The sequence below is a fragment of the Epinephelus fuscoguttatus genome, linkage group LG3 (assembly GCF_011397635.1).
Source record: "Epinephelus fuscoguttatus linkage group LG3, E.fuscoguttatus.final_Chr_v1".
Lineage (NCBI taxonomy): Eukaryota > Metazoa > Chordata > Actinopteri > Perciformes > Serranidae > Epinephelus > Epinephelus fuscoguttatus.
Window position 1 is genome coordinate 33,248,443 of NC_064754.1, and position 10,038 is coordinate 33,258,480.

General features: G+C 37.8%; 2 protein-coding genes across 2 annotated transcripts in view; both read right to left on the reverse strand.

Annotated features, from left to right (window-relative positions):
* Positions 1-2,962, reverse strand: part of LOC125886072 (CMRF35-like molecule 9) — a 13,352-nt gene extending 10,390 nt beyond the window's left edge. The window contains exons 1-4 of the mRNA XM_049572014.1: positions 2,806-2,962; positions 2,247-2,579; positions 1,959-2,138; positions 890-982 (exon numbers count right to left, since the gene is read on the reverse strand). Of these exons, the coding sequence (XP_049427971.1) occupies positions 909-982; positions 1,959-2,138; positions 2,247-2,579; positions 2,806-2,890 (672 nt within the window). The 5' untranslated portion in view covers positions 2,891-2,962 and the 3' untranslated portion in view covers positions 890-908. The remainder of the gene's footprint in view (positions 1-889; positions 983-1,958; positions 2,139-2,246; positions 2,580-2,805) is intronic.
* The window catches only part of LOC125883726 (CMRF-35-like molecule 4), a 12,789-nt gene extending 2,751 nt beyond the window's left edge, over positions 1-10,038 (reverse strand). The window contains exons 1-4 of the mRNA XM_049568215.1: positions 9,949-10,038; positions 9,362-9,694; positions 9,074-9,253; positions 8,317-8,409 (exon numbers count right to left, since the gene is read on the reverse strand). Of these exons, the coding sequence (XP_049424172.1) occupies positions 8,317-8,409; positions 9,074-9,253; positions 9,362-9,694; positions 9,949-10,036 (694 nt within the window). The 5' untranslated portion in view covers positions 10,037-10,038. The remainder of the gene's footprint in view (positions 1-8,316; positions 8,410-9,073; positions 9,254-9,361; positions 9,695-9,948) is intronic.

Sequence of the window (10,038 nt, forward strand, 5' to 3'; positions counted from 1 at the left end):
TACAACAAACATCTCCTCATGATCCGCTAGCTACATGTCCTCTGAATATGCTGTGAAAAAGTCTCTGTAGGCAGCCCAGGCTCCACAAATGGAGTCCCCTACCGGGTTTATAAAAGTGCGCCTGATACCCTTAAATTTTTGTGGAAACAGCTAAGAATAGTTTGGGAGAAACAAATTATACCAAGAGCATGGTGTAGGGCAGGGGGTGTCCTCATTCCTAAGGAGAAGGAGTCTGTGGACCTTAGCCAGTTCCGGATGATTTCTCTCTTCAGTGTAGAGGGGAAGATTTTTTTTTTTAGTATGGTAGCGCAGAGATTAACTAGCTACTTAGAAAGGAATAGCTTAATAGATACCATGGTGCAGAAGGCAGGAATACCAGGTTTTGCAGGGTGTTTAGAGCATACTAGCATGATCTGGCACCAGATTCAGGCAGCGAAGATTAAAAAAAGGGACCTGCATGTAATATTGGAGGTGTCGTGGGACCAACTAGACGAAACACTGGTGAAAGGAGGTTCCCACCTGATGACCCCAAAGACATGTTAGTCATCACTGCTCACTGGTCTGTATAGTTAAGCCTTGCCATGATAGCTTATCATAGGGCTTAGGAGGTTATTCACTGAGTGCTGATCCTTTCTCTAGAGCACAAACTTCTTGCGTTTATTTGAATATGCCTGGTTTGCCGAAATGTACAATTTTATACTGGCAACTGGGCCGGCTAATCTCAGTCCCTCGTGTCTTCAAGTACTTACCAAGAAACTTACTTCTGAAATCATATAATTGTGCATTGTACTGTATATTATGACTTTGTTAGATTAAGAACTGCATCTGGGGAATCAAACATTTCATATTTATACCAGAACCTGTTGTATACAGTTGGTTTGTGTCTTACCCTGTTGTTTCTTCATCTTCTAGGCAGGAATCAGTACGACCATCACTATGGTTATTATCCAAATCACACCTGCAGTCAAATACGGTACATATCCTGACCAAAGAGAGAAAAGGAGAAAAGATTAATAGGTTAATACCAATTAATAGGTTAATCTCCTCACATTCCCTTATATGTCTAGGTAAGTGTAGCCTCGCATCACCAGGCTCTTCACGTACGGTGAGGAGCCTGGTTTCCATTCACTCTGAATTTTGTCTGGATTCTGGTTCCGGTCTAGAGAGCGGATGCGGAATTCACAAAATTCACCAAAGTAAAAGTGTTCACCAAAGTAAAACTTTAAATTCTGTCACACCATCGATTTGGGGTGATGAGGGGTGTAAGAAAATGGATTAACTTAATGGCTTGGGGCTTTTCTTGTAAATTATATTCTTTAAATTAAAAAGTTTCACCACATTTTTATTAGCTTGGTGCTTTTATTTTGACGGAAAGGCGCATCCATCGAATTCCGGATCCTGTCTCACTCGCCCTGGTTCTGGTTCCTTACCAAAACAGCCACTAACGGCCCCAGACTAAGGTAAGTGAATGCTAATATTACAAGGATATATCAAAATAAGCACATTGTTAATAAAGAGATGCTTTTGGCTGTGGATGGGTATTAAAGGGTAGGTTCCTTTGATCTTAATTTTAAAACATTTGAGACATACTGCTTTTTATTTAAAACAGAAAACATATTTGATTACAGTCTGCCTTGTCTTTTTTTATTTGACTGGTTAGTTGAGTCTACAAATAAATTAACTTTATTTTTTCTATGGTAGTGTGAAATTTACTGTAATAAATTTGTAGTTGTCGAAGTCTCCTTGTGGTGTATTTGATAGAGGACCTCTTTGTATGAACACTGTTGAGGACTTTTATTTACTTTGGTTAAATCCATTTTACATTTGTCACCAAACTGCATTTTATTTTATTTGCATATGTCTCAACACCATGACAATGTATATTATTTACACTCTGCAAATTACTTTCAATTAATAATGCAACATATATGTCAAGTTCAGATAAGTGCACTTCATACCTGCTCCTCCTGTTGCGGGTGCAGTAGGCAACATTGTATTCAGGGTTGTGTGTGACGTTGACATATCACTAACATTATCTGAGCTGTTTGAAGACGTGATGGAGTCGTCTGTCACAGTAAATGAGAGAGTGGGACCAGCAGTGACTTTTTTTGGAGTTGTCTTGGGACTGTAAGACTCAGCTGAGAATAACACATACAGTATTAATGAGTGGCCATGTGGAACAGTTTTTACTTTCTGACAAAGGAGTCGTATTGTTTCAAAAGAAAAGAAAAAAAAAACAACCTTACCTTTTGTGACTTTAAGATTGACCTTTATGTATAAATCAGGGCCAAATTTCTCTGCTCCACAGTAATATGTCTTCGAGTCTGACTCTTGGAGATTAGTGAAGGTCACAAATAAACCATCTGCTGTGTTAGTTACCTCTATTCTGTTTTTATATTTAGTCTTTCCAGATTCCGCTTTGATGATGATGTGTTTGTCTTCTGTGCATGGACTGTCACAAAAGTACTTAACCCTAAGTTTTACATCAGTCACAGAGTTCCAGTCTGAGCATTCAATTGTCACATTCCCCCCAACATGGCCAGTTATGTTGAGAGGCGTCATCTCCACAACACTCACAGCTACAAGTGGAAATAAAGGAAAGACTTTGTCACTGTCATAGTATTAATGCAGAAATCACTTTAATTATGTACATTATTTATATTGCTCCATCTGATTATTGGTGATGGCAAGACTTTGACTAAATGACTCATTTAGCAAAATAAACATAAAGTATATCGTTCAACAGCCAACACCAGCTGCAGTAGATGCAAATACAGAGAATGCAGAAAAAATAAATAAACTCACCAAAAAGAAGACAAGAGTACGCACAGATTGTTTTCATCGTGAAAATGACTGGTAATGAACAAGAAAGCAAGTGAACGGGAATCATAAGGTCAGTCCAGCCACAGTCTTCAGTTCCCCCTCGCTTCCCTTTCCTTTCAGTCTTTCAAAGGTTGCAGCCCCTCCCTTTTCACACACTCACACACACACTTGCACACAGAGCATACACTGTAATGTGTGAGACTTTGTTATTGTGTACAAAACAGTAAACCATACACAGGAAACAGAGAAACATTTGTTTCCATTTTCTTATTTTTGTGATATGTCACTTCAAATGAAAACAAAAACACATGAGACACATATTTTTGGTGCAGTCTTTAGAATTACTACTGAATTATTAAAGTAAAAGGAATCGTACCATACACTATGCAATAAAAATGGATAACATAACAGCTCCCCCAAAGTGAAGCCAAAACATCCTGATTGCCCCCTGGTGGCTGGCTGCAGGACATGTCGTAGACCCCACCCTCTCCATGTTAGCAGATGGGATATGAGCCAAAGATGGTTTCTGTTATTTCAGGCAGTTCTTATGACACTGATGTATGTTCAAGTTGTTGTTTTTAGGATAAGTTTGGTTGTAATAAATTATTTGATGCTTCAAAAGGGTGTTTGATGACATAATCAACAGCTGTGTGTGCAAACTGGTGTGTTTGCGATCAATGGCACAGCTCGTGATTGGTCCAATGTTTTTATGGATGGGAAGTCTATGCTACTGCACAGATTCTGGCTCCAAATGACGTCTTCAGTGCACAATGGCAGCGGCCCTCTCTGGCTTCAATTTTGTACAGTGGGAGTAAGCACAAACACATCATCCATCTCTACAGTCAATGCTTCATACACGTACCATTTTGTGAAAAAAAATCGCAGATCTCATTCCCACTTACGAACCAAACATTGACAAAATATCAATCTTTGATCCCAAAATGTAGTCAGTCAGTTACTTTGTCCCCAAATGTCAACGTTTTAACAGATTTTTGTCCATGTAGCATGAACTCTCCATGCAAGCACAAAACAAGTATGCATACATTTGTGTTTATTTAAATAAATCCAAATCTATAGCCATTGCTTGCATCCACCTCCTTCGACTCCAGGACAGCACTCTGGAAACAAAGAAAAGTTTAATATTGGAGAACAGAAAGAGAGAACTGTGTGAAAATGGAGGATACAGATTCAAAGACATTCATCAGATGCACATTTAATCAAAAATGTGTGACAGTTTAGATGACTCAGCAAATTAATATATCAAAGCTGTGACATAGCTTTGTGGATGAGTGTTTGATACACTCCATTAGCACCTGCACACACATGACATTTGCTGACTAATATGAAATTAGTCAGCAAATTAGATACATTTAACTAACAAACAAGGCATTTGTGCAACATGTTGTATTTACAAATGGGCTACGTGCGTGTACTTGGAAAGAGAACCAAAATGGAATTAAGGTTAGTAGCAAAGTGAACTATATGTTGGGTTTTTGTTTTTGCTAACATTCTGCCATATAGTAGTCATGCAATAGCCCCTGCTGCAGTGATGCAGTGATCAAAGTTGTAAAATAGCTGTGTGGAGTGCCATACCATTTTAGTAGGTGTGACAGCGCTGTAGACTGGGTCTTCATCCACTGTCAGTGGGTGGAGTGATTGGGAGACTTCACCAGGACCTGCACTCTATAACATAACATGTTTGAGGAATGCCCAGTTAAATAGAGAAAAATGAAATGCATTTTGTCAGAATTAAATTGAAATCGTAAGACAATGCATTGATGCAACAAGTCTACAAAGGGTGCATTTTGTAAAGTGACCTTGGATGACATTAAGGGTAGTAGCTACAGGCTGGTATTGTTTTCACTTCCTGAGTTTGTATCATTAAATGTGGTCCTGGTGACGTCAAGGTTGAAGTGGGAACTACCGGAGACGCAATTTTCAGTATTTAGCCAGCTGTTGACATGCCTGTCTGTGGACAGATTTTGTCAGCACGATAACAGCCTTGCAAGATGCAGATATTAAACTTTACACGTGTTGTTGAGATCAAAATGAAGGTCAAGTTTGAAGATTGGTGTGGTCCGAGCAAGGGAGCAGGAAGTAGGGGGGAGGAAGCAGGGACCCCTAGTCAATATTTGCTTCAACCCATGGATTGCTGTGTTGCAGCTGGAGTGATCCCATTGCAATTTTTACCATATAAAAGTGATGCAATAGCTCCTGCTGCAGTGATCATTCAAAGTTTTGAAATAGCTGTGTGGAGTGCCATACCATTTGGGTGGGTGTGAGAGTGCTGTAGACTTTGTCATTTATCGTCAATGGGTGGGCTGACTGGGAGACTTCCTCAGGACCTGCACTCTGGATAAACACATTTGATTTAAGCAGTAGACTAGTTTGGAATTAAACAGAGTAAAATTAAATGCATTTTATGATAACTTAATTGAAACTGTAAGAAAAGCATTAGTGCAACAGGTTTATAAGGTATGCACATTTGCAAAGTGACCTAAAATGGCATTAGGGTTAATAGCTGCAAGCCACCGTAGAAAAATAAACTTCTCTTGTAGAAAAAATAAAGATATATAAATACATATATAGATATATTACAGTGTGTATTTTTGTGTCTATTTGTTTTACTGGTGAAATAGCTGTGTGGAGTGCCATACCCTTTGGGTGCATGTCAGAGTGCTGTAGACTTGGTTGTCATCCATCATCAGTGAGCTGAGTGCTTGGTAGACTTCATGGCAACCTGAACTCTAGGAATAGGACACGTTTCATTTATGTTATTAGAATAATCCAAATACATTTTATTGCATTGAAAAATGAAGACACACCTCTGCAACGTGACTTAAGGTTAACAAATACAAGCCAAAAGAGAAGTTATGTAAGGACCAGCAGCACGATATGTTAATTATACTTTACAAAGCATATGCAACAACTAACTTTAAGGTCCAGTGTGTAGGATTTAGGGGCATCGATTGGCAGAAATGGTATACAGTATTCATAACTATGTCTTCATTAGTTTATAATCACCTGGAAATAAGAATTGTGTTTTTGTAACCTCATGAGCTGTTTATATCTATGTATGGAGCGGGTCCTCTTCCATGGAACCCTCCCATGTTGCTCTACAGTATCCCAGAGTGGACAAACCATATGGCTGTTCCGTGTTTTCACATTGGCCACCATAATTCTTCTACACGCTTGGCACACAGGAGAAGTTTCAGTTCTGCAACCTCAACACTGGATGCCACTGAATCCTACACATTACCTTAAGTATCACTGCTCAAGTGTCACCAGGAATAGTTTTTTTTATTCTCTCTGCAAAACTCAAGATATCATGAATACAGATACTACATGAAGATTAGAACACTCATTTATCTCTTCCCAGACTGTGCAATCATTTAAAATAGTGATTTAGATTGTAGAAAATGTTTATAATAATAGTTTTGTCATATAAATCAGGTAAATGTGAATATTCCTTTCTGGGGATCGTAGCTAAAATAATTCGTAAGCATTTATACTGAAGGAGATTCTTGAAAATAACCAAAGGGAGAGTGAGGATGATGAAGAAAGCTCCACACACTGTGTTGAGTCTGGCCAACTTGTTTTGAACGTATTACCTCGGGAGCCAAAGTCAGTTGGTGGGTTCACCACTTTGGTCCAGGCTGTAATACTTGTTGTCACCAACTACTGGAAATGTTGGAAATGAAATTTGGTGTAGATACAGTAATAATGGTCTATATGACTTTAATGATCCTGTGACATTTCAGGGTGCAGGCCAAAGTTTTCACTTGTCCTGTGAAACATCTCAACATCTACCAGATAGATTCGGACATAATTACACTCACAGAGGCCTGGTCCTTAGAGGATGAATCTCAGTGACCTTGCCGTTTGCCTGACTTTCAATATGGCACCATCATCAGGCCAAATTTTCAATGTGTCAGCTGCTATAATTTATGACTAGATACCTGTAAATGGCATAACAAATGTTAGCATGCTAATGCTCTAAGCTAACACTGGAAACATGAGCATGTTGGCATGCTGGTGTAAACAAACCCCCAGCAGCATGTGTTAATCAAATCCTTGCTCTAAACAAGTCAAACCAGATTTTAAGTCTAAATCTAAATATAGTATTATCACACTTAGAACTAAAGTTTTTGCAGTCTTCTTGTACATGTTAGTTATATTGATATGTATGTGACTTTCGATGAGGCACAGCCAAATGTGTACTCTGAATATTTCACTTGAGTCCTTCTGGGATTAAACAAACTCTAGAGAGCCTCCAGGGAAAAAAATGATGTTGTCATCTCATTGCCGTGTCAGCAGAATAATATTAATGAAAATAAATAAAGACTTAATGTTGGTGTTCTTTTTGTGTTGTTTAACTTTGAGACCAACACTGTAAAGGCGTTCTAAAAAGCATGGAAGTAAGAAAATAATGAAGGGCAACCAGCTGAGGCAACATTTAAGCACATCATTGCTGTGAGAGATCCAACAGATCAGACCCACACATGGTTTAAGATTCAAAATGGCAAAAACTCACCTCCACTGTATCCTCTTGTGGGGTGCTAACGACTGCTGAAAAACATACATTGTTTATATGAATGGCCAAAATATTAGACATTGGATGATAATGTAATAGAAGATATACACAACCTGTTCTCATCCAAACTCTACAAATACTGCTGCTTTGTCAGTGGACCTAAATGTCAAAATATGATGCACTACTTAGCCTCATGTATTGGTTCACGTTCACAAACAGTGTTTAATTGACACTTGTTACATGCATTGTATCTGTTCAAAATAAATTTCTATTTTCACGTTATTCCCTCCTTCCCTGCACTCCTCCCTTCACATATGTCACATCACATATGTTATGTGACATATGTCACTAATGTGGCATGCTGCAGATACTAGCACACCACACAGAATTTTATTACACTTATAAGAATGGGCAATGTTATTCTCAGCTCAAGTGAGATGTACCCACACGTCACACTGTGTGTGTGTGTGTGTGTGTGTGTGTGTGTGTGTGTGTGTGTGTGTGTGTGTGTGTGTGTGTGTGCAGATGAGAGGAGATAAGATGATAAGATGATATACGTATGAAATGTACAAATATAACATATGCTTGGTTTACAGAAATGTACAATTTATTCTGGCGACTGGACCTGCTAATCTCAGTCCCTCGTGTCTTCAAGTACTTTTAGAGAACCTGACCTTAACTGACTTTAAAAATAATACAGAGGTTAAAAACAACAAAGATCCAAAACAGAAAACAAAAAGAAAAGAGAAAACCCAACCTTCCCACCCCACATAGAGATACATAAATACACACACACACACACACACACACACACACACACACACACACACATACACACACTAGCTATCACTAAACACACATTGTGTATCTTGACTTATTTAGATTTAAAACTGCATTTAGGGAGCAGATATTTCATATTTATACCAGAACCTGTTGTATACAGTTGGTTTGTGTCTTACCCTGTTGTTTCTTCATCTTCTTCCAGGCAAGAATCAGTACGACCATCACTATGATTATCAAAATCACACCTGCAGTCAAATACGGTACATATCCTGACCAAAGAGAGAAAAGGAGAAAAGATTAATAGGTTCATCTCCTCACATCCACAAGTCTTGGTAAGTGAATACTACAACAATAAATTCAAATGTTAAGGTATCAAGATTTAGGGATAAGCACATTGTCAATAAAGAGATGCTTTTAGCAGTGGATGGGTATTTAAACATGGGTTCATTTAAGCATAATTTCAAAACATTTGAGACATTCTGCTTTTTATTTAACACAAAAAACATATTTGATCACAGTCTGCCTTGTGTTTTTTCTTGTTCCATTGGTCATTGGTATTGTTTTTTCTAAAGTTGAGACCATAAACAAATGTTTACTTTATTTTTTCTTTTTTTTTTTAGTTGTCTGAAATTTATTGTCGTAAACTTGTAATTGTTAAAGTCCCCCTGTGGCGTGTTTACTAGAGCACCTCTTTGTATCAAGATTTTGTAACACTGTTGAGGACTTTTATTTACTTTGGTTAAATCCATTATTCATTTGTCATTTAGCATATTTTTTAGTTTATGTCTCAACACCTTGTCAATGTAAGATCAAGTGCAATAACACTGGACGTATTATTTACACTCTGCAAATTACTTTCAATTAATAACAATTAATAATGCAACATATATATATATATATATATATACAGCTTCAGATAAGTGCACTTCATACCTGCTCCTTGTGTTGTCGATCCAGTGGGTAACATTGTATTCAGGGTTGTATGTGACATAGACATATCACTAACATTATCTGAGCTGTTTGAAGACGTGATGGAGTCGTCTGTCACAGTAAATGAGAGAGTGGGACCAGCAGTGACTTTTTTTGGAGTCGTCTTGGGACTGTAAGACTCAGCTGAGAATAACACATACAGTATTAATGAGTGGCCATGTGGAACAGTTTTTACTTTCTGACAAAGGAGTCGTATTGTTTCAAAAGTAAAAATTAAGAGCATTAACTTACCTTTTGTGACTTTAAGATTGACCTTTATGTATGAATCACGGCCAAATTTCTCTGCTCCACAGTAATATGTCTTCGAGTCTGACTCTTGGAGATTAGTGAAGGTCACAAATAAACCATCTGCTGTGTTAGTTACCTCTATTCTGTTTTTATATGTAGTCTCTCCAAATGCTGCTTTGATAATGACGTGTTTGTCTTCTGTGCATGGACTGTCACAAAAGTACTTCACATTATATCTTACATCAGTCCAAGCATCCCAGTCTGAGCATTTGATTGTCAAACTTTTCCCAACATGGCCAGTTATGCTGAGAGGATTCATCTCCACAAAACTCAGAGCTACAAGTGGAAATAAAGGAAACAGTTTTTGTCATTGTCATAGTGTCATTGCACAAATTATTTCAGCTATTCATATTCCTTGATCCATATAATTATTTATAATAGTAAAACGTAACTTTTTCAAAAAGTAAATAACTAAACTCACTCACTTAGCAAAACAAACAAGAAGCACATCATCAAGAGTTACAGCATTTACAGCATACACCCACACAGTGCACAGCAAATACAGACAATACAGAAAAATATAAACTTACCAGAAAGAAGACAAGAGTATGCACAGATTTTTATCATACTGAAAATGATGGTCAAAGAACAAAAAAAAAACAAGTCGATGGGAATCATCC